The sequence below is a fragment of the Molothrus aeneus genome, chromosome 7, assembly GCF_037042795.1.
Source record: "Molothrus aeneus isolate 106 chromosome 7, BPBGC_Maene_1.0, whole genome shotgun sequence".
Lineage (NCBI taxonomy): Eukaryota > Metazoa > Chordata > Aves > Passeriformes > Icteridae > Molothrus > Molothrus aeneus.
In genome coordinates, this window is record NC_089652.1 from 37,270,472 (window position 1) to 37,293,265 (window position 22,794).

Consider the following 22,794-nt stretch of genomic DNA (forward strand, 5'->3'; position numbering starts at 1 on the left):
AACAGCACTAATTTCATTAAAGGATTATCCTTCAGAGAGGATTTTCTCTTTGACAAGGTCGAAAAACTTTGAAAAACTTCCCATCTCTGCTTGAGCTCTGTGGGGATGCACCCAAACAGCTCCAGGGGGAGTTTTCCAGAATTCCCCATCCCTGAGCCCACTGGAGAACCTGCAGAGCACGGGGGAACTTGGAGAGGATGAAATGAAATTATTATTATTATTATTATTATTATTATTATTATTAATCTTTAAATTTTGGTCCCCTCTCCCAATTCAGCAAAGCACTTAAGCTCATCAGCTTGCTGCTTTGACACTCATTTTTAATACAATTTTAATACACTTTTAATACACAAAGGTGCTTTAACACCTCTCACTGGCTCCACTGCACTGAAGAATCAGCCATGACAAGAAAATGCCTCGAGCATTTCTTGGGCTTCAGGTTTGGGCTTCCAACCAAAAATCTGGGATTTGGTTAAAATAACACAGACACAATGTTTTGGATAACACTTTTCTTTAATGGCATAAACCCCTATAACTTTCCCTGCACATCAGACAGAAAAGCTGCTCTGGGTGTTTTGAGAAATTATTCTAAACACACAGATATCACAAAATAAAAGCTATTTTCTAAATTGGTTTAAAAAACCCCCATTTGTGCCCTTGTAATGGATACAGAAACAGATCTGCATAAACAGAATCTGATTCCAAAGTCTGAATGCCCCCACATTTTCCCATCAAATCTCTGGACACACTTTCATGTCTAAATAACGAGCTGTCAGGAGATGCTGCAGAAGCTTTTACAGCTGGAAAAAACCCCATTATTGCTCCTATGAAAACAAACTTGCCTGTTTCCTGCAGGGAAGAATTATCAAGGCTTTCTCAAGCCTGTCCATTCCATGTGCATTTTGCTCTGCCAGGTGTCCCAGCTCTCTTCTAAAGGGTCCCTCTGCAGCTAAAGGCCCAGAAAAGGTCCCCATTCCTGGCTGCTGTGGTCCCCTCCTCACAGAACCTCACACACAACTTCCCTGCAGTGTTTCCTACATGGCTGGCACACTCAGTTTAAAAAAAAAAAAAATCTCTATTTTCACTATGTACGCTATGTACTCCTTGACATCAAGCTGGGGTGTGAGAATGCTCTGAGGTACCAAAAGGAAATGTGGCTGCTTCTGGGCAGAAAAGGTCCCCAAGTTCATTAAAGATGCAAAAATCACTGATTTTTTGTTCTGACCTTAATTTGGTTGTTTGGGGGGGGCCGGGCTTGGTCACCCTCCTGTGCAGAGTTGCCAGCCCGTGAGTGGGACAAAGTGACATCCCAGTGCCACAGAGGGAGAGCTGCAGGGCCACAGGGTCACAGGCAGAGTCTGGGTGAGAAACCCAAACCCCAGGAGCCCTCACTCCTACCTGGAGTGCCCCTTCACCTCCTCTGTGAACCCAAAAACGTCTGCAGAGGTGCCCACAATGTCCAGGTGGGTGTCATAAGGGATGATGAGCGCTCTGGGGTAGCGTGCTCTCAGCCTTTCACAGAACTGTCTGAGTCTCTGCTTCCCAGCTCTGCTGGGCTCCTTGAAGCAGATCCTTTCCTTCCGTAAAATCTTCTGCAGCTCCACCGAGTAATTTTCTATCATTTTCTTGGCCTTTAATCCCTGTATGGTACCAGCCTTGCTGCCAGCACTCTCAATGCACACCGTGGTGATGTCACCATCAGTGACACCAGAAATGACCACATCATTTCCCTGCAAAGCCTTGGGATGGAAGCGCTTCATGTAGTGATAGATATCCGTGTCCAGAACCAGCATTCGTTTTTCCCTCTGTGCATCCCGGCTGGAACTCCTGGTCTCTGCAGCACCTCTGTGCTCCTGCAGCTTCCTCCTCGGTCTCTGCTGGGATTTTCTCTCTCTTTTGTCCTCCTCTGGGAGGGATTTTGCCCTCAGCAGGAGGAAATCTCTCAGCGCTTGGAGTGCTGGGAAGGACCCTTGCACAGCAATTTGCCCGTCATGCTGCAAAGGCCCAAAACTCAAAGCCGGGCTCTGCTGCTTCATCTCTTCCACCAAATCTTCTAAAACCAAGTGATCTCTGAAAACAGCCATGTTGAGGGTGGAGGTGACCCAGAGGAAGGCCTGGAATTGTCAATGGGAGAAGTTAAGGAGGGGCTAATGAGGCATGAGGCATAATTAGATGAATTAGGTGTGGGAAATGGAAAGACAGAAACTTCCGTGGACACAGGAGGGTTTGATCTGCAGAAGCTTGGGAGAAGCTCGGATGGATGTAAAAATAAAGCACACAGACATTAAGCAGAAACATAACAAACTTATGTTTCTATAGTTGTAAGTAAGAAGTAAGAAACATCTCAAATAACTTAGGTAAGTAAGAAACTATTGATAAGATGGTGAACAGTTTATAGCCTAGGGGATTAATTGTATAGAGTGGGCTAAGAGTTGAGAAGTTACAATAGAAGCATCTGCACATATAATAGTACTGGATAAAAGTATATTCACTGCAGCAGAAGTAAGTAAAGGTGAGAGGTTAGAAAAGCAAAATAAACTTTGTGGCACCATTCCATTGGGTTATAAAGTTATATATTGCCTTGTAACAAAGAACTTGTGACCATTTTTTATGGCCGACTGCGTGGCCATAAATCTCACAGCCTCTGAGACTGATGTTTGTCTGAGCCATAAATTGTTTTTAGCCCGACTGGGGTCCCATCCCTCCGATGAAAGCAGTGATAACGACATCAGGGAGGAGCTCACGTTGTGGCAGTAGCGGGTCACTGTCAGGGGGAAGGGCCTGGGCAGCCTCTTGTCCTGCAGGAGATGCTGATCCTTCTTCAGAACACGCTGCACGACTGAAAACAAACCCAGATTAAAGCTCCAGAACATTTCAAATTCTAACAGCCCCCCCTGTTTCTATAAAATCCCAATTTCAAACCAATCTCAGGCCAATTCCCTGGGGCACGGCTGTACTTTATATACACCCCTTTAAATACCTTCTGCATCCTCGAAGGTCACATAGGCAACTCCTGCTTCCCGTGTGGGATACGTGACCTGCTCCACGTCCCCGCCGTTGTTCCTGGACTTTTGGAAGTGGATGGTGAGGAGGTCAGCCAGGAGGTCATCCTGCAGGGCGCCAGCGGGGACACCAGCGATGACAACTGTCCTCATGCCTCTGCCAGCCTGGGCACAGATGGCAAAGTCAGGAGGGACCCCCAGATTCCCACCCCTGGAGAGGATCCCACTCCCTCTGCAATTTTTTCCTTTTTTTTTCCTTTTGTTTTGAATTGGTAAACACCGTTCACACCCATATTTCAAGTTTGGAAACATGTATTTTCAAGAAGCAATACATGAAAGTATCCATTAAGAATGCATAAAGTCTGAAAAAATAATATATATTATATATAATAATATGTATTAATAATATATCATATATGATGTATCATAGATCATATAATATATATAATATACATTATATATTATATATAAAATAATATATATAATATATAACATATATAATTTCTTGCTTTATATATATATAGAAGATATAATAGATATAATATATAATTAATATTATATATATATCATTATATAATATTATTATTAATATATATCATTATATAATATCATTTTATTATATTAAGATATATAATATATAATAATTTTTATTATATATATATAATAAATATTGTCGCTTCCATGTAGCAAGAGAAGTTCATTTTCAAATCAGATAAAATTCAGGCTTTAGGTGTGAATGGTATGAATGGCGGTCTCCTTTTGTTTGTTGGTTTTGTTTTGTTTTTTTTTCAGTTTTTTAGTTGTTTTAGGAGCCTTTGCAATGTGCATTTAGGGGTTAATTAATCCTGCCCAATCAGATCTCAGTGCCTGCCAGGCTGCCTCAGGCACCTGCATTAAAAAATGGTTTCAAATGCCATTTAAACCCTCTCACTATCTTCTCAAAAGCAGGAAAAATGAGCATTACATTTAAGTTTCTCAGCTGGAAGGTCCCACTGGTAACGTGGTTTCCTCTGATTCTAATATTTAACATCAGAATAAAAAATTGTAACTGCATGTGATGCTCAGCAGGGATTCCCTACAGAGTGGAAGGGGCAGATCCCCTGTTAAATTTGGGATCTCAGCCATTTAAACCCTCTCAGCATTTTCTCGAAGCAGGAAAAATGAGCCCTGAATTTCAGTTTCTCACCTGGAAGATCCCACTGGTAACACGGTTTCCTCTGATTCTGATATTTAACATCAGAATAAAAAATTGTAACTGCATGTGATGCTCAGCAGGGATTGATTCCCAGCAGAGTGGAGGGGCAGATTCCCTGTTAAATTTGGTAGAGATGGGATCTCAGCCATTTAAACCCTCTCAGCACCTTCTCAAAGCAGGAAAAATGAGCCCTGAATCTCAGCTTCTTACCTGGGAGGTCCCACTGGTAACGTGGTTTCCTCTGATTCTGATATTTGATATCACTGCACATACATTGTGGAGCACTGACTACATTTAACACTTCACTGACTTTTCGGAAGAAAGGAGATAAATTTGGTTTGTGGGAACGAGCTGTCAATAACTGCACTTCAGGTCAGTCACTCCCATCTGAATTCTTTAAACTTCTCTTAAGATTTAAACTTCTCTTTAGCTTTAAACTTCTCTTAAGGTTTTTTCCTGGGCCTGGGCTGCCTAAAACACGATCCCAGCTCCAGCAGGTGCTGCTGAGGGAGCAATGCCTGCTCACAATCCTGGGGCTCTGGAGACAAACGCAGCGAGAGGCTCCATCAAATTCCGACAGCCAGGAGCTTTTAATTAATGACAGCAGCCAATTAAGCAGGCGGTGAGGCCCGTGCGAGAGGCGGCACGGAGGGAATGCAAACGGGGATTTTCTCACGCCTGGCACAGCCGGAGCTCGGCTCGGCTGCCAGACAGCCCTCACACCTTCCCAGCTGGTGTTTGGGAGCAACACTCGGGCCTGCTAGTGGGGTTAGGGGAAAAAAAAACAACCCAAGAACACACGGTTTGTGCTGAATCACTCCCCAGACGCGTCTGTGCCGAGCAGCTGCTCCCAGGCACGGATGGGCGCTGCGGGAGGGGCCGGGAATGGGCCGGGAACGGGCCGGGAATGGGGAGGGAGGGATGGGGCAGCAGCTCTGCTGACAACGGGTCCTGCTGGGACTTCCTGGCAAATCCCAGACTGGTTTGGGTTGGGAAGGACCTTAAAGCTCATCCCAATCCAGCCCTGCCATGGGCAAAGACACTTTCCATTGTCCCAGGCTGCTCCAAACCCCCATGTCCAGCCTGGCCTTGGGCACTGCCAGGGATCCAGGGGCAGCCCCAGCTGCTCTGGCAATCCCAGCCCAGCCAGGAATTCCCAATTCACAATGTCCCATCCATCCCTGCCCTCTGGCCCTGGGAGCCATTCCCTGGCTCCTGTCCCTCCATCCCTTGTCCCCAGTCCGTCCCCAACTCCTTTTCCAGCGCTTTCCCCTCAGCTCCTCCCGGCCCTGCCCCTCGCGGTGCGCGGCCCCTGCTCCCCCCGGCCCCCGCACTTGCCATGGCCGCTCCAACGGGACGGGATCTCACCGGGACGGGATCACATCGGGACGAGGATCCCACCGGGAAGGGATCTCACCGGGAAGGGCCTCGGAACGAGCGGGCCCGGCGGGGAAACGAAAGCGAAAGCGGCGGGGAAGCGGCGGCGCCGCCCCTGGGGGCGCTCCCAGCCCGGCGGGGACAGCGCGGCCCGGCCCGCCCTGCCCGGCTGAACTGCGGGGCGGAACGGGAACCGCGATGTGCCGGGACACGCGGGGACAGGGACATTTACAGGGACATATACAGGGACACACAGGGATAGGCAGGGACAGGGACATGCGGAGACGAACATATACATGGACAAGAACACGTGAAAAGGAACAAGGGAGAAGGGCGTGCATGGAGAGGGAGAGGGACACACGGGGAGAGAAACACACCTGGAGAAGGACAGGTATGGAGAGGGACAGACATGGACAGGGACACGCATAGACTGGGACATGTGTGAACTGGGACATGCATGGAGAGAGATACACACGGAGAGGGACATGGAGGGACAAATACAGGGACACAGGGAGAAGGGCATGCATGGAGAGGGACAGGGACACAGGTGGAGAAGGACAGGTATGGAGAGGGATATGCACGGAGAGGGACAGACATGGACTGGGACATGCATGGAGAGAGATACACGTGGAGAGGGACACACAGGGACAAATACGTGGACAAGGACACACATGGAGAGGGACACAAGGGAGAAGGACAAGTGTGGAGAGGGACAGGGACACACAGGGACACATGTGGAAAAGGACAGGAATGGAAACGGACATGTGTGGAATGGGACACACATGGACTGGGACATGCATGGACAGGGACACACGTGGAGAAGGACAGGAATGGAGAGGGACATAAAAAGAATGGAGAGGGACATGTGTGGACTGGGACACGCATGGACTGGCACATGCATGGACAGGGACATGCATGGACAGGGACACACATGGAGAAGGACAGGAATGGAGAGGGACATGAAAAGAATGGAGAGGGACACGTGTGGACTGGGACACGCATGGACTGGCACATGCATGGACAGGGACACACGTGGACAGGGACACGCAGGGACAGCAAACACTGCCAGGGACGCAGGGGCAGCCCCAGCTGCTCTGGGCACCCTGTGCCAGGGCCTGCCCACCCTCCCAGGCAGGAATTCCTTCCCCCTGTCCCACATGGCCAGGGAATCCCCCCTGGCACCCCAAAGGCTGCGCTTGCCCAGCTCCTGTGGCCCCAAACAGCCCCGGGTTTGGCTGGACACTGATGTTGGGGTGAACACTGCAGCTGGGAAATGTCCCTGTGTGTAATTTGGGAATAAAAACCTCCCAGCCCAATGAAAAGTCACCCCAGCGGGGAGGAAAAAAGGATACTGACATTTATAGACACATCACTGACACTTTATTCTTATTTTTCATCATTAAAACCAGTTTCCAGCCTTTAAAGCACCATTGCTGCTTTAAAATTTAACAGGGTAATCATCACAAGCCATAATTCATCAGGGACAAAAGCAAGACATTTACAGACATTGTCTTTAAAGTGTAAAAATCTGATTTGTTTTCTGGGCTTTAAAACCTGCAGCTTCTCACCACTCCTCATGAGTCACACCTTATGAGAATTTTAAGCTTTTTCCTTTTTAATGATTTACTTGTCAATATTTATCAGTGAGATACAGTTGAAATCCATGACATTTTTTACCTTTCTCAGGTTTTTCCCCCTCTCTTTTTCAGGTGTCTGGTCTTAGCATGTTTTTGAGAGTGCAAAAGTGCACAATTTCTGGAAATTCTTCAGCACTACTTTGTTTGGAGTGATTATTATTCTTTTACAACGGTCAGGTAATCAATCCCTGCCTTTACATGCCCTAAACAGTGAGAGGTGCTACAGTCACATGTATCTCACCCAACAGCAAATTCAAAATAAACTCTGGTGTTTGCAACCTTTTAACTTTCCATATTCAGCTTTTATCCATTGCCAGTTAAATTTGTCTGGAATAATAATCCCTGAGGTATTCCCTCTCCTTTCCCTACACATCAAGATGTCAAATACCCCAAAAAGAAATTATTTAAAATGTCAGGCTCATCTTAGTTTGGAGACAAGACTATTAGGGCCAAACCATTTCAGCCCCCAAGGATGGCAAAAGTGCAAAGTCAGAGGAGGTTTTGTTTTCCAAGGATAACAGCAGAAAAGGAAAAACATTGCTCCTTGGAAAATCACTCTTTCCATGCCCTCCCAGCCCCAGCCTGGGATCACCAGATCCCTCAGGGCTGTTCAGCAGCACTGTTACAAAACCAGGTACAGCATCAGCTCAATCCTTGGCTGAAATAGTTTAAAATTACCAAAATCATGAACAAAAATTAGGAAAATTTAATTGCAGAAACGAGTATTAAAATCAAACAGTAAACCAGGCTATGAACAGCTAAAGGCAGCAAATGCCAGGGCATTTCTTAAGTGCAATTTCTTGGGTTTTTTTCTATTTTAATTCCATCTATTTTAATTTCTATTTTAATTCTATTCTATTCTTTCCATTTTCTATTTTAATTCTCTCACTGATTTGATAAGGTGGCTTTTATGAAATTACAGGATGCTTTCAGTTGTTTGAGTTCTGGTGGCACTCAGAGCCACCTTCTGAAACTCTGGCACTTGACAATGCAGGACTGGGAGGAGGCTTGGATTGGGATTAAATATGGCTTTTGTATCCAGAAGGTAATTAATAATCCACTCATCCCACTCTGGAGTATTTTAAAATCTGCCAGGTATAAAATATGCAAAGTTGCAGAAAATGTGAGCTATTTCAGGAGCTGCTGAAGGCTTGGTCTGTGCCTTTAATGTGTAACACAGGCAGGGAGTTTTGCTGACTGCCTGTGCAAAGCCAGTGCCATGAGACAAAGCAGGAAGGCAGGATTCCTTTGCTACAGCATCAATTTCAGAGCATTAAAGCACAATACCTACAGAAATCCCTGAGGAACAAAACCTCATGAGTCCCCTGTGATTTCTGAGCTGGCATTCCCAGTATCCTCCTCAAAGCAAACATAGGCTGCTCCTCTGGAGATGTATTTGATTTTCTCTATCTCCCCCCCACCATTGCTTGGCTTTTGGAAGTGAATTTCAATCATGTCCTGCACACTTTCTTCATCCTCTTCCACCTCTGGGACTCCTTTCAGCAGAATGGTTTTCTTGGAAACCCTGCAGTGTGGCTGGGGAGGAAAAACAAACCTGGATTATACAGCAGCTGGGCACTCAAGGGAACTGGGAGAGATGGGAATTGAATTCCTTGCTCAGGTGTAGTTGGGATCTCTGATGAGGTGAAAACTTTAGATAGTGGAAATTTCTCTGGAAAGAGCAGAACTCTGGATTCACACTGCCATTAAGGGTCTGGAACACAGGATTCACACTCCAATGAAGGGGAAGGGTCTGGAACTCTGGATTCACACTGCCATGAAGGCTCTGGAACTCTGGATTCACACTGCCATGAAGGCTCTGGATTCACACTGCCATGAAGGCTCTGGAACTCTGGATTCACACTGCCATGAAGGCTCTGGGACTCTGGATTCACACTGCCATGAAGGCTCTGGAACTCTGGATTCACACTGCCATGAAGGCTCTGGAACTCTGGATTCACACTGCCATGAAGGCTCTGGAACTCTGGATTCACACTGCCATGAAGGCTCTGGGACTCTGGATTCACACTGCCATGAAGGCTCTGGAACTCTGGATTCACACTGCCATGAAGGCTCTGGGACTCTGGATTCACACTGCCATGAAGGCTCTGGATTCACACTGCCATGCAGGGTCTTGGAGAGGCAGTTGAGGGCACTTGGTTTGTTGGAGGAGGCTGAGGGGAGACTCATCCCAGTCTGGAGCTTCCTCCTGAGGGACAGCTCCCATCTCTGCCCTCTGGGAACAGAGGAACAAGAGCTGGAGCTGGGCCAGTGCAGATTTAGGATGGATTTCAGGAAAGGCTCTTCCCCCAGAGGGTGCTGGCACTGCCCAGGCTCCCCAGGGAACGGACACATTGCCAAGGCTGCCAGGGCTCCAGGAGTGCTTGGACAGGGATGTCCAGGGTGGGATTTTGGGGTGTCTGTGCATGGATCCATGATCCTGTGGGTCCCTTCCAGCTCAGGAGATTCTGTGGTTCCATGATTCCAAACCCACACCTTAACTGGTGTATCCTGCACTCCTTAATGCAGCCACACTCTGGATTTGGGGATCTCTGATGGCACCACCCCACACAATCCCTGCCAGGACATGCCCCATACCAGCTGTGTGTCCTGCACACTGCAGCCCATGCCTTAATTACAAAGGCCTAATTACAGACACAATTCTGACCTGATCACCATCTCCTCCTGAAGCAGAGTGTGATGAGGCAGCTCTCACAATCTGGGCTGAATGGAAGAGTGAAATCAAGGAATGGATGAGCAAATGTTGCATCTGCTGGGACTCTGGGATCCTGGCAGAGCTTTGTGCTTAACCTCCTTCCCAAACAGCCCAGCACAGCCATGTGGGGAGTGCTGAGATAATTCCATCAAGGAAAGACAAGCACACCCTTTAAAGATAAATTGCAGCTTCACATGAACTCAACAGCCTATTTCACAGCCACACTGGCTGGGAACTTCACACAAAAGGAGGGAAAATTCTGCCCATCCTCCTATTTCCCACTTATCTGTTCTATCAGCCTGGAGTAGATTCTTTTACCTGAAAATTCCTCAAGTGGAAATCAAAGTGTGGAGAGACAGAAATGGTGAACCACTTTTCCTCTGCACAGAAAGGGTATTTAGTACATCGCACAAAGTTGTAGCTTGCTGTAAGAGAATAATAATAATAATAAAAAAAAAACCCAGTTAATTATTTAATATAATTGAACCACTATTTTATAAACATTTCAATGACCAGGCTCATCCAGCTAATGTAGGATGGCACACCTGTAGATTCTTCATGTGCATTCTGCAAAAAGTTTATTTGGCACTTCCAAAACAAAAAGCAAAATCATGAAATGCCCACAAAGCTCTGAAATAAATCTGAAGCAGCTGCTCCAAGTGGATGTGGAATTGATCATGGAATTCCATCCAGCTGGGCAACAGAAATGCCTGTCCAGCTGCACTGTCCTGCAACAGGAGCTAAAATCACACTCATCTTCCTGATTTGCTGTTTGCAGAATGAGTGTCTGGCAATGCAGAGGGAAAAAAAACAAACAGGTTTTTTGGGAAAAGTTCTGAAAGAAAGCTCACGAACTGTGAGCAGGTTGTGTTTGCTCCAAAAGGATGTGATGAAAAACTGCTTTATTTCCCCACACCTCTGGGGGATCCATGAGCTCCCTGTGGGAAGAGTTTGCAACACTCAGTGGTGACCCCAGAATGGAACCCAGGATGGACAACTGGGCCTGAATTTAGATAAGAAAATACTCCAGACTCTACCTCCAGGTTTGAGGAATGTGATGACACCTGTCCCAGACCCCTTGTTGTAGGTCACTTTTTCTATTTCTCCTCCTCCTTCTGCCTGCTCAGTTTTGTAGAAATACAGCTCAAGTTTGTCTCTCATCCATTCTTCAGGAATAGGAAGCTCAGGTATGTCTGAAACGTTGATCTTCTTTCCAGAGACAGTGATATGGAGCTAAAAATATCAAATTTTTTGCACTTTGTGACTGAAAACACCGAAAAAAAAAGAACCTAAAGCTTTGAAAAAGCTCAGATTTTGAGAGTTGCATATTTCAGCTGTTACCTCAAACTGGAATCCCATGTCAAGTTCAAAAGGCTTCACTGTCACATTTGCTGTTCTGTTGTCCAGGTTCACATAGTGCTTGCTCATCTTTGTCAGCTTCTGGGCAACTAATGGAAATCAGATATGGAAAGCTTTGTTTAATCATTATAAATCCCAAATTATTCCCCAGTCTCTTAAAAAAAAAATCTCCCTTTGCATCAGCAAAGGAGAAATTAATAATAATTAGGCAACCAGATCCCAAGCATCCATGTCTACTTCCATAAAATCTCTGTGGTTTTATGTAGGCCAAATAATATAATAACAAAATATTATATCAACTTAAATAATAACAATGAACAATAAACAATGTTATTAAAATAATATACAATAAATATAGCAAATATATTAATTAATTATACATATAAAAATAGATTTTGAGTGGGACTAGTAGAACTTTTAAGCTGATGAAAGATGCTCTTATTGTATAAAATATGATAAGATTTTTTTCCTGTCCCATTCAAAACACCCTTGGGGGAAAACCACACCACCACCAGGTGAAATACATCAGAGACATTAATTTTATAATTAAAATACACATCCTACCTTCTTCATCTTCAAAAGTCAGCAGTGCCTGGCTCTGGTTGAGTCTGAAGGGGGTTTTTGTGGCCACCCCAAAGATACAGTGGGTGTCCATATCCACATCTGCCCCATCATCCTTCATCTCTTTCAGGTGAGTGAACTTCAATTGCATTTCTGCCACCTTCTTTTTAATCTCCAACTTTAGAATTGACACAAGAGAAAGAAAACTTGTAAATTACCAATGTTACGAATATCTTTGATTCCACTGCCTTCCATTTAATCAATGTTTGCTTGTTTTCATTCCTCTCCCACTTCCAGTACCTCTTGGATTTATTTCCATATCCTCTCCCTGCTTCAAACTGGCTTGCCAGGAAAAATAAGAAACTTTCAGGTTTATTTCATTAGAGGTTCAAATGCTGGACAAGTGGCCCCAGCAGCCTTTAAGAGGGACAGATTCAGTGGGGAGGCTCAACTTCCCAGAGCAGCTGGGGCTGCCCCTGGATCCCTGGAAGTGTCCAAGGCCAGGCTGGATGGGGCTTGGGGATAGGGGAAAGGTATCCCTGGGGTTGGAATGAGATGGGATTTAAGGGCACTTCCAACCCAAACCATTCTCTGAAAATAAAAATCTGCCCTCCTAAAAGACCAATTTCCAAATATTCCACCTCCTTTACCGGATTATCCTGGGAACTGTGTTCTTTCAGGTCTTCTTTGAGCTTTTCAATCTCCTTTTTCAGCTCAGTGTTTTCTTGCTTTAGCAGCAAGAGTTCCTGCTACAGGCCAAAAAGATGAAATGCAAAATTAAACACTTAAATAAAGACAGAAATATATTTCAGCAACATCTGGGCAGTTTCTGCCATGCTGCTACTCTTCCCTCTTCATGTCCTTCTCCTTCCTCCTGTCTGCTCCACAATTCCTCCAGAACAAGGAATCCTGCTTGGACACAAGGCTCTGTGAGCAAATCCAGGATTTCCTGGACAGGGAATGTGAGAGGATGAGAAGGAAGCAGAGCAGATACTGTCAGCTCCAGCCAGCCACCATCACAAGGTGGCTCCTGGGAAGTCAGCAACCACTGCAGACACTTGGAGCACTTCCCATCAGCTGGAGGCCAAAGCCAGATGGTGACCATGACCTTTCCTGGGTACAAACCCACACTTTTGTGATTACAGAACCAAAATCAGCTTCCAGAAAATCTCCCCCTGACCTGAGTGTGTTTAAGCTATCAATTATAGTGTAATGGCTTGAAGCTGTAATTTCTCATCAGTGATCCACCAAAGCTCACTGGAAGCACCTCCCTGGCAGCCTGTGGAACGTTCTGCTGTTCCTGCACATGGAACATTGAGGGAATGAACCAAGGGGTTCTGGAGCCAAGCAGTTCTAGAAGGAAAAACCCTCTTCAGACAGGCCCTGGCTCTTGCCCAGCTCACTGGCACTTAAGAAATGCTGATCCTTTGGGTACTGTGACCTCTCACAGAACAGGGAGCTGGCAAAGCAGTGGAATCACCCCACTGGGCTTCATCCCCTTCACCCAGACCTGAAACTCATCCGTAGGGGAGAACCTTGGAAGAGGAAAGTTGGTTTTGGCAGGTTTGTTTGTTTTTTTTGTTTTGTCATCCCAAAACAGATTCAGTTTCTTGCACTGTCTCTTTGCCTGCCACTGAAAAACTGAAGTGCAGCAAAAAACACGTGGAACATTTGACCAGTACAGCTGCACACTGGTAAAGCCAGGGAAACTGGGAATGTTGCTCCCATTTTCCCAGCCCCCAGCTCCCTCCACACCTCACAGTTGGTGATTCTGTCCTTCCTCTGCTTCTCCTGCTCCTTCAGCTCTGTCAGCTGCTTCTCTGCTCTGTCATACTCGGCCTCTGCTCTTGATTTGGAGGAAATAAGGTCAGCTTTTACCCTTTGAGCGTCTTCAACTCTCATCTGCCGAGCAAAAAGAAGATTTTCAATGTTTTAAAGGTTTATTTCTAGGGGAACAAAGAAAACCTTGAGTAAGCCCTTTGTACTAAGTAATTTTTAACACTTTGGGTAAATATTCAACTTACAAGAGTGCCATCAACACAAGCACAAAGCTTGGAAGAACAGAACAAATTCAAGGTGTTATAAATGTGGGGGATTTGATCTGATTTTAGAAGGATGCACCACTCTTTGTATTTTAGCAAATTTCCATGATTCCATGTGCTTTACAGAACTTGCCTTCCATTTCCTCAGATCTTCCTTGAGGTTATCAATTACTTCCAGGGATGTCCCAGGTGGAACAATGGGTACCATACTCTGCAGAGGGAAGAGGAACACATTGGTTTTCTCCTCCATTGGCCAACAACTGAGACACCCCGAACAATTCTAGAACAATCTTTAAAAAATTAAAAAGTTTAACCAAAAAAAATTTAAAACATCATTCACTTAGGTCAAATTGCTGAATTATTTTAATGGCTGGACAGGACAAAAATCAATGAAATTGCAAATTACTGGCCAGCCATTATTATTTGCTAATTATCTAACTGCTAAAATGCACAGGTGAATATTTAGCTAAATAATGAATCAAGTTGTCTCCATGTTCTTCCACACAGAATGAAGCCCCTCAAACCCACAAATGTTTAGCTCTGTGCTTTCTCAGCAGTTCCTCCAGGAGGAGGTGTTAATAAAAAGAAAAATAAAAGTGAAAATGGGATTTTAATCTTCCAAGCTCGGGGAGATTGGATAATAAAAGGTAGTATCAAGGAAGGTGATAAAAGAACCATTTCAGAATTGAAATTCAGGGCACAAGTTCACAGGGGCAGAGAAACTACAAAGCCCAAAGAGAGGGAAAATCTCTGTTCTGTTTTGTTTCTATGGCTGCAATGTTCTGCAGGAAAAAAAAAATCCAAAAAGATCTGCTGAAATATTCTCTCCCTTTTTTACTCAAGATTACAGAAAGCTTGAATGGGAACCATGAAATTTAGGCATAGCAAAAGATCTAAATTAGATAATCCATGGAAAAGATCTGAATTAGATGATCTTGCCAGTTCTCTTGATAATGCTGGGTATTTTCTAAAAATGACAAAATAGAAAGTATTTCTTCCAGTTTCAAATTAAGCAAGAGGGAAATACCCATCTGTGTCTTAGTTACAATGGGAAAAATATTCCTTCACTCCAGGGACTGAGTGCAGGAAATAAAAAGGATGCACGTGCCAACAGCTGGAAGATAATAACAAAAAGGATTTTTTACTAAAAAAATGGCTTCACACAACAGTTTCCATCCTGAAAGAAGGAAAAAAATAACCAAGAAAACACAAGAAAGGCCAGGGAAAGTCCCACCCAAACCACCTGTGCACTGCTGGAGCTGAATCCCAGGAAAAGAGAAATTCCCCTAAAATCCTCCACAAAGACAGATGAGAAAGAGGGGCGGGACAGAAAGTTCTGGGAGGATCTGTGATGCAGAACCTTGGGAATGGGATTCTCCCCATGGAAACAGGAGGTGGAAATGGGGAATGTCCCAAGTATTAAAGGGTGGAAGAAGGTGAGACAAGCAGAAGCAGTGGGAGCATAAACCTTCAGTCAGAGATACAAAAGTCAAATACAGATTTCACTCCCAGGCAGCACATCAGGAAATACTTACAAAACCATTGTCTTGTAGAGGTAATGGACGGCTGGTAAAATCCATGGAAACCTGAGGGACCAGGAAAAAAGTTACAACATCGTGTGTATCGTTTGGGGAGTTTTTATGCAACAGAGTATCAGGAATACCAGAAGCTGTGCTAAGCTGGAAGAGTTTTTAAACACAAATGTGTAATTCCATAAGCAAAAGTGACAGATCCTGGATATCTGAAGCCTCCTTCCTTACAAGGAAATAAAAGCCAGAGGCAGATGTGAGGAATTCTGCAGCACACAACTCGATTTTGCTGCTCTGGTAGTTCTGTACTTCCCTTTAGGCCACTTCTGTGCTGTTACACACCTGGGAACAGCCTGCGTGTTCTGTGCTTGAGAGCCTGGAGAAAAAGGGACCTCAGAGAGGGCCTGAAGGGCTCCAGGAGAGCTGGAGAGGGACTGGGGACAAGGGATGGAGGGACAGGAGCCAGGGAATGGCTCCTACTGGGAAAGGGGAGATTCAGGTGGGATATTGAGAGGGAATTCCTGCTGGGAGGGTGGGGAGGAGCTGGAATGGATTCCCAGAGCAGCTGTGGCTGCCCCTGGATCCCTGGCAGTGCCCAAGGCCAGGCTGGAGCACCCCGAGACAGTGGGAGTGTCCCTGTCCATGGCAGGGGTGGCACTGGATGGGTTTAAATGTCCCTTCCACCCCAAACCATTCTAGGATTCTACAAAACCTGCTTAACACAAATGGAAACACATTCACACAGCACATAATTTAAAATTTGGAATCCACTGCCACAGCATTTTGTGGACACAGATAAAAAAGGGATTTGGGCAATCTCCCAGGCCGCTGACCAGGAGGAGATGCCAAGGTACAGAGGCTTCCAAGCCAATCTGTGGCTGTCAGGGCAAGGTTTGATCCTCTAAGGTTTAGCTTATGTGAAAAATGCATATTTTATTATTGGCTTTTCACAAATATTAAAATGAATATCATATGTGTTGTGTTAGAAAGTAATGCTGTATTAATTCTCTTAAGTAGTGTGTTAAACATAGTTTTAGGGTATAACAAAATGTTAAAATAGAAACTATGCTATGTAGAATACTTTTTCTCTAAAGAAAGGACTCACACTGTGATAGCAGTCACAGGACACTTGAATCTTTCAGAGAAAGTGAATTTATTGCTCCATTATCAGGAGAAATGAACTTCTTCCTGCCTCACTCGGGCAGGATGACGCCTTTAGGATTATGAGGAAGAAGCTGACACTGCCCAGACAGAATCCTGAGTTTGAATGGAATTTATGCATCATGTATGAGATGTATGAATATGCAACAGGCTATTGTTTATAAGGGTTAATCCTTTGTTAGCGTGTGTCCTTTTTCGGATTTATGCTGCCCAGAAAAAGGTACCCGGACGTCCATAACTCTTTGTTTCTATTGTCTCATACTGTCCTAATTCAAATTGTCCAAATTATTATTACTCTAACTGTATTACTATTTTTACAACCATTTTATTACTACTAAACTTCTAAAATTTTAAAAACAAGCGATTGGCGTTTTTCCCAGTTGGATACTCCACAGGCCTGACCTTGAAATCCCAGCGGGAGCAGCCCAAATTCCCGAGCCATCCAGGCAGTTCTGACCCTCTCACCTGGGAATCCTCACCTTGATTCTGAGGCGACCCCACCTTCACTCAGAGGCTTGAAACTGAGGTTTTGGATCCCAGAATCCCTTTCTGGTTTGGATCGGGCAGCGAAAATTCAGAGACTTCTGTACAGTTTTCTGTGGGGAAAAAAAGGAAAGTGAAAGCAGAAATGAACAACAGTTGTTCTCTGGTTTACCCGCGACTCCTCCAAGGGACCCGAGGCCCCCCTCACCGCTCGGCTCCGGGCACTGAGCTGGGGGGCACGGCCGGGACGGGCTGGGGGGCGCAGCGGGGACGGGCTGGGGGGCACGGCCGGGGCTGCCGCAGCTGCCGGCGGCTCCTCAAAACCTCCGGAGCCGTCCCGGAGCCACCTTTCGCTTTCGCTTCCCAGCCCGGGGGCGGGAAGGAAGGAAGGAAGGGCCGCGGCCCGGCCGGCCCCCTCACGCACCGGGGAGCTGCCGGAGTTAAGGGAGGAGCTGCCCCTCAGCCGAACTCCGCTGAGGCTAACGGGCACAAATGTGGAGCAAACGGGGAAATCCCCGTTTTTCCCCCGCGAAGAGGCGGGGAAAGGGCGCTGGGGCAGCGCCCTAAGGGCGGGCGTGAGGGCGGCCATGGCCTCACGGCAGAGCCGCTGCTCGCCCGTCCCGGCTGCGCTCAGCTGTGAAATCAAATAGCACAAACATAGCGGACTCTGCTGAGTTTGGCTGTGTATTTATTTACTTGTAATTCTCTGGGATTACGTGGTGTAATACAAGGGATGTGGTTTCGTTCTGTGGCAAAAAGCATCCTGGACAGAAAGAGCCCTTGCGGATGGAGATGCCACAGTCCAAGAAATTAACGCGTCGAAGAATTCTGGATAACCGAGTGTCGGCTTGTCACCGAAATTTGACCTCTAAAGAGGTTTCTGAGAAAAATCAACCCCCTTGGATTTCAGTGGTGTTGAGGAAGTGGTGTTAGTCGTGTTGAGGAAGAGAAAGCACTTGGTTCTCATCCAAGGGAGGGTAAAAGGCTGCAGAGGGACTGGGGAGAAGGGCTGGAGGGACAGGACACAGGGAATCCCAGAGGGCAGGGACGGGTGGGAGATTGGGAATTGGGAATTCATGACTGGGCTGGGATTCCCAGAGCAGCTGGGGCTGCCCCTGGATCCCTGGCAGTGCCCAGGGCCGGGCTGCATGGGGCTTGGAGCAGCCTGGGACAGTGGGAGGTGTCCCTGCCATGGCAGGGATAGAATGGGATCTTTAAGTCCCTTCCAATTCAAGCCATTCCATGATTCCACACAGATAACTAAAAGAAAGAGTCCATATCCCAGACGAAGAAGAAAAATGAAGTATATTACTTGCAGGTTTCCTTTCAAACTAAGCTGACGGATCTTTTAGTGTGTTCCCCTCAAAATTGCAAACAGACTTGTACTCATAGGCCGAAGGATTTTGTCTGGGTTGCAGTCAAACAGCGCGGACTGTTCACGAAATTAATCCTCAAAAATTCAAAATATGCCAAATAGTTGGGGCAAGTGTAAATGCTGACTTTGTCACTTTGCAGATGTGGACTCTGCTTTTGGAGGAAAAGCAGACGGAGCTGGATAACAGCGGAGCTCCTTGGTGGAATTGGTTGGGCTCTGTGAGCACACTCGAGGAGGTCTGGCAGGAGCAGCCAAATTAAGGGCTTCAGAATTTTTGTTTTCACTGGCTCCACAAAGGGGATCTTGGATTGCCCCCTGCTTGGATAGTGATCACCTCATGCCACCAGATTCACTAGGAATTTTACCCACAGCGCGATTGTTATGGCAGCTTCAAAAGTCCTTATCTGTTTTTCCAGATAAGTGGATTAAACTCTGACCCTGCGTTTGAGGGTTTATTATTATTGGTTTTGTTATTATCTTCTGCCTTGACAATGGCTAATAATGTTTACTATTGCTTTATAAACACAAAGTTGGTTACCAATGAGTAAAAGGGAGAGGTTTGCTGGAGTAGCCAGGGAGGAGGAGGTGGTTCTGTTATGACCTAAGCCCTGCAGATTTTCAGATTCAAATGTCACAGTGGTGGGCTGCTCTCCAGTGACCGTGCTCATGTTGGGATCTGAAGGAGCTTTATTTCCCCGAACTCCAGGGAACGAGCAACGTCAGCCTGGTTACACGGCCAGCTTTGGGATTTGAGCTGAACAATGTGTTTGTGCTTGTTTGGTAAAGGAAATTTATTGGAGATGCTGACCTGGGCCAAGTTCCTGAACTGAAATGGGGTTGCCTTGGAGTTGATATGTTAGTGCATTTCTGGGTGTTGTGGATTTATGGTGTTAACCACATGTGGAGCAGAGTAAAGGGAAAAGTGTGGATTTCATAACTCTGAGGAGTTTTGCCAAAGGGGAAAATCAAGGAGTAAAATACAGCATGGAGTATAAGAAGCTTTACAACTCTCTGAGCTGCCTGCATTGATTCCAAACTTGCTCTTCAGGAGCCTGAAAAACTCTGGACGAGCCCAGGAAGCTGAACTGGAAACTTGAAACAAAAATCATGATCAGGACTCATCTGCAGCAAGAGATACTCTGATTAAGCTGGAGGAAGTTTCACAGCCATAAGGTACCTTTTGTTGGTGCCAAAACTGTTTCACAGTAGCTCAGTTAAGAATCTCATGGAGTTTCCTTCAGAGGGAGAAAATTTGGGTTCTTTTAAAGTTACAACAGATTCAAAGAGGAAAGTAAATGGAAATTAGATGCCTGGGGATTAGTGGTGTCTTCCCTGCTCATCTCCAGGATTTTCAGTCTGGAAAATTGGCCTTTTTTAGTTTGTGGTGCTTTTTTATTTTATTAGTACCTGGGAAAAAGGAAATAAATGTCCAGGTTCTTCTTTAAGGAGCTGCAGTTTTCACACAGGCAGGACAATTGTGGTGACTGCTGCACCACCTCCCATCCTCAGGACTCCCAACTAAATTACTGAGAAAAAACCCTACAGACCTCAGGCAAGCAAAGAAATCTTTCTGTCCTTAGTGCTGTTCCAGCATTGAGGAGCAGATTTGGGATCATCCATTTATTGTGCTCTGTAGGTGATAACTTAGCCTTCAAAAAGCAGCATGAAAATCCATCAGGATATGAGTTCTGGATCTCACTGCTGAGGCACCAAAATCTGGAGTTATCACACCTTGACGTCAACGGGACTCCAAAACCACATGGATCCTTCAAGAAGTTTCCAATCCTTCAACTCCCTGTTTCCGCTGAGTATTCATGCAGCCAGCCCAGGCTGGGAAATGAACCAGCCTCAAGGTTAACCCAGAATCGAGCTGGCTTTAGCTGGCTGGTTTCTCCACTCCAGCTCATCCTGGAGGGTCAGAACTCCACTCCATCTCAGGGAGGGTGAAGGATAACTCAGTTCAGGGTGACAGGGCTTCAGTCTCCTCTGAGGAGGGACAGGGGACCCAGCACAGGTTCCAGATTGTGTCTTATGGGGCCAACACTGTAGGCAGCACAAACCCAATCCTTTTTTCAACAGGCAGCACAAACCCAATCCTTTTTTCAACCCTTTTTATTTCTAGCAAGGCAAAGGAGGAAAACAGACCTGACAAGGAACACCCTGAGTTTAGGTGAATTTATTCTGCCTCACAAACTGCAATTGCCTTCCCAACCCAAGCAGGAGGATGAAATGAACGCTCTTTACCAATCTCTGTGGTTCCCAGGAAGGGTTCCAGCAGGAGCTGGGGGTGTTCCAGCTTCCCTGGGCTGTGTGCTTCCAGGGAAGCAGCGCTGTGAGGCAATGCCCTGGGCTAGGAATGAATCCCAGCTCTGCTGCTGAAAGCAAACAATGCAGAAGGAATCCTCTGAGATGCACATTGGCAGGCCTGGATCCCGTTGCTGTTCTTTGGAAAATCACTGCATGTTAATGAAATAATGGATTAAACTCACTGCAAATGGCACTGCTGGTGTTGCAGGGAGGATTAGTGGCTCATTGAGGCAGAATAAATTCCAAGTGCAGCCTGTTTTGTGCTGAGATGATGGAAATGAGAGGGCAGGGAAAGCAGGAGAGCAGGTGTGGAGATGTGCCTGACAAAATTTTCATTCTGTGGGACACGGGGAATGGCTTCCCACTGCCAGAGGGAAAGGATGGATGGGATATTGGGAGGGAATTCCCACAGAAGCTGTGGCTGCTCCTGGATCCCTGGAAGTGCCCAAGGCCAGGTTGGACAGGACTTGGAGCAGCCTGGGATAGTGGAAGGTGTCCCTGCCCATGGTCTTCAATGTCCCTTTCAACCCAAACTACTCTGGAATTCCATGATCCTCTTAAAAAAAAAAAACACAACACATTTTCTGTTTGTTGCCAAACTTTGTAGTCAGCAGGATTTCTGAAAGATTATAACTCTGAATGAAAACTACCAAGATAATATTTTTGGTAATATTTAAATAAGTGCCTCAGTCTCTAGAAATTATTTTTGAAAGCAGTTGTGACATTTCCACCCCCCTTTTTTTCCCCCAAAAATTATTTTATACAATCCATTCTTCTTGAAAGAAACATTCAAAGTGTCAAGCAAAGTCCTAAATGGAGAGCCATGGTGCAGCTGAGATGAATTAAAAAGTGTATATGTGCAAGATAAAACATGGGAATTGCTCGTGTAGATATTTCTAGGAAGGAGAGTAATCCCAGTGATCCAGAGCTTTGTCCTTGACACTTCCTGGAAAAGCTCTGAGTGGTGAGGAAAGGTCATTTCTGAGAAGCTGCTAATGAGAGCTGGGTGTGCTGGTTCATTAACAGCCCTGGTTTAGTTCAGCCCACTCCCCAGTCCTGGCTAACCCTGGGGTCTCTCCCTGTATCCTGACATTCCAGACTCATCTCCCACCTTACCAACCCTGACTGGTTCAGGGGATGCAGCTCCTCCTTGCAGCTTCCCCTTTTCCCTTCCCTCTTTTCCTTTTCCCTTTTCTCCTTTCCCTTTCCTTTTTTCCTTTTCCCTTTCCTCTATTCCCTTTCCCTTCTTAACCCTTTCCCTTTTAATTTTTTCCACTTTTTCCCAAAATAACCCAGAGCTGAACTGTTTTGGATGCACTCATATTTCACTTTCTCCCCTTCACTCATGTACATAAAGCACCTTATGAGGATAAAGCACCACCAGCTCTCAGCCCAGCTCATTTCCAAGTGTTACCAACTCCTAAAAACTGTTTTATTTTTACAGGATTTCTTTAAACTCTGTTTTTTTATGGCACTGATTCTGGCTGAAGATACTTTATTGTGTCCAGCTCTAAAAGAAGTGGCTCCTAATCCTTGATTGTCTGGTTTAGATCTGAAAAGTTTCACATTAATTCAACATTAAGTATCTACTCTGATGTTATTCACAGCCTTAAAATTCACTGAATGAATTTGTGTTTTTATTATTTCACCACACAAAACTGATTAAGTTTTAGGGAGGAGAAAACTTTTTAAAAAGTAGGGTAAAAAGCAGTTATGGAAAGAAAGAAGATATATTGAAATATATTGAATTCCTCAGGAATTACCTTTCCCAGGATGAGTGTGCTGGCAGGAGGAATCCTGCATCAAAGCCTCGGATATTCCACAGGCGGTAAATTTTGGTAAATTTGTATCACACAGCTTTTGGAGAAAGATGATTCATTGTGCTCTCATCGCCCTGCTCTAAATTTGGGATATTGATTTATTTAATAGGACGCAGCTGCTACTATTCAGGGAAGAGAGAGAATGGAGTTTCTGGGGTGACACTGCCAGCTGGGGAGCTTTGGAAATCTGCTCAAGTTGGGCTGGGATTCCAGGAAAAAACCTGGATCTG

The 22,794-nt window shown here is 45.6% G+C and overlaps 2 protein-coding genes across 2 annotated transcripts; both read right to left on the minus strand.

Moving 5' to 3' along the window:
- Nucleotides 1–494: 494 nt before the first annotated feature.
- Nucleotides 495–5,675, minus strand: RBM43 (RNA binding motif protein 43). The gene is made up of 4 exons (XM_066553528.1): nucleotides 5,536–5,675; nucleotides 2,981–3,167; nucleotides 2,745–2,839; nucleotides 495–2,114 (listed from the first exon to the last, which is right to left on the minus strand). Exons 1-4 carry the CDS (start codon nucleotides 5,536–5,538, stop codon nucleotides 1,395–1,397), a joined length of 1,005 nt encoding a protein of 334 aa, XP_066409625.1. The 5' UTR covers nucleotides 5,539–5,675; the 3' UTR covers nucleotides 495–1,394.
- A 1,256-nt stretch (nucleotides 5,676–6,931) lies between these two features.
- NMI (N-myc and STAT interactor) lies at nucleotides 6,932–17,366 on the minus strand. Its single transcript, XM_066553580.1, has 11 exons — nucleotides 17,271–17,366; nucleotides 17,059–17,175; nucleotides 15,425–15,475; nucleotides 14,023–14,100; nucleotides 13,603–13,749; nucleotides 12,498–12,596; nucleotides 11,851–12,025; nucleotides 11,269–11,375; nucleotides 10,965–11,160; nucleotides 10,246–10,352; nucleotides 6,932–8,747 (listed from the first exon to the last, which is right to left on the minus strand). Exons 3-11 carry the CDS (start codon nucleotides 15,467–15,469, stop codon nucleotides 8,526–8,528), a joined length of 1,176 nt encoding a protein of 391 aa, XP_066409677.1. The 5' UTR covers nucleotides 15,470–15,475; nucleotides 17,059–17,175; nucleotides 17,271–17,366; the 3' UTR covers nucleotides 6,932–8,525.
- Nucleotides 17,367–22,794: the final 5,428 nt, after the last annotated feature.

Bases quoted from the DNA above. Each gene is read 5' to 3' on its own strand.
- NMI (XM_066553580.1), bottom strand. From the start codon at position 15,469: ATGGATTTTACCAGCCGTCCATTACCTCTACAAGACAATGGTTTT. The intron at 12,026-12,497 runs GTAAAGGAGGTG...TCAATTCTAAAG, and splicing joins ACAGTTCCCAGGATAATCCG to TTGGAGATTAAAAAGAAGGT. The intron at 11,161-11,268 runs GTAACAGCTGAA...TGATATTTTTAG, and splicing joins ACATGGGATTCCAGTTTGAG to CTCCATATCACTGTCTCTGG.
- RBM43 (XM_066553528.1), bottom strand. The intron at 2,840-2,980 runs GTATTTAAAGGG...GTTTGTTTTCAG, and splicing joins GACCTTCGAGGATGCAGAAG to TCGTGCAGCGTGTTCTGAAG. The intron at 2,115-2,744 runs GTGAGCTCCTCC...TGACAATTCCAG, and splicing joins TGACCCGCTACTGCCACAAC to GCCTTCCTCTGGGTCACCTC.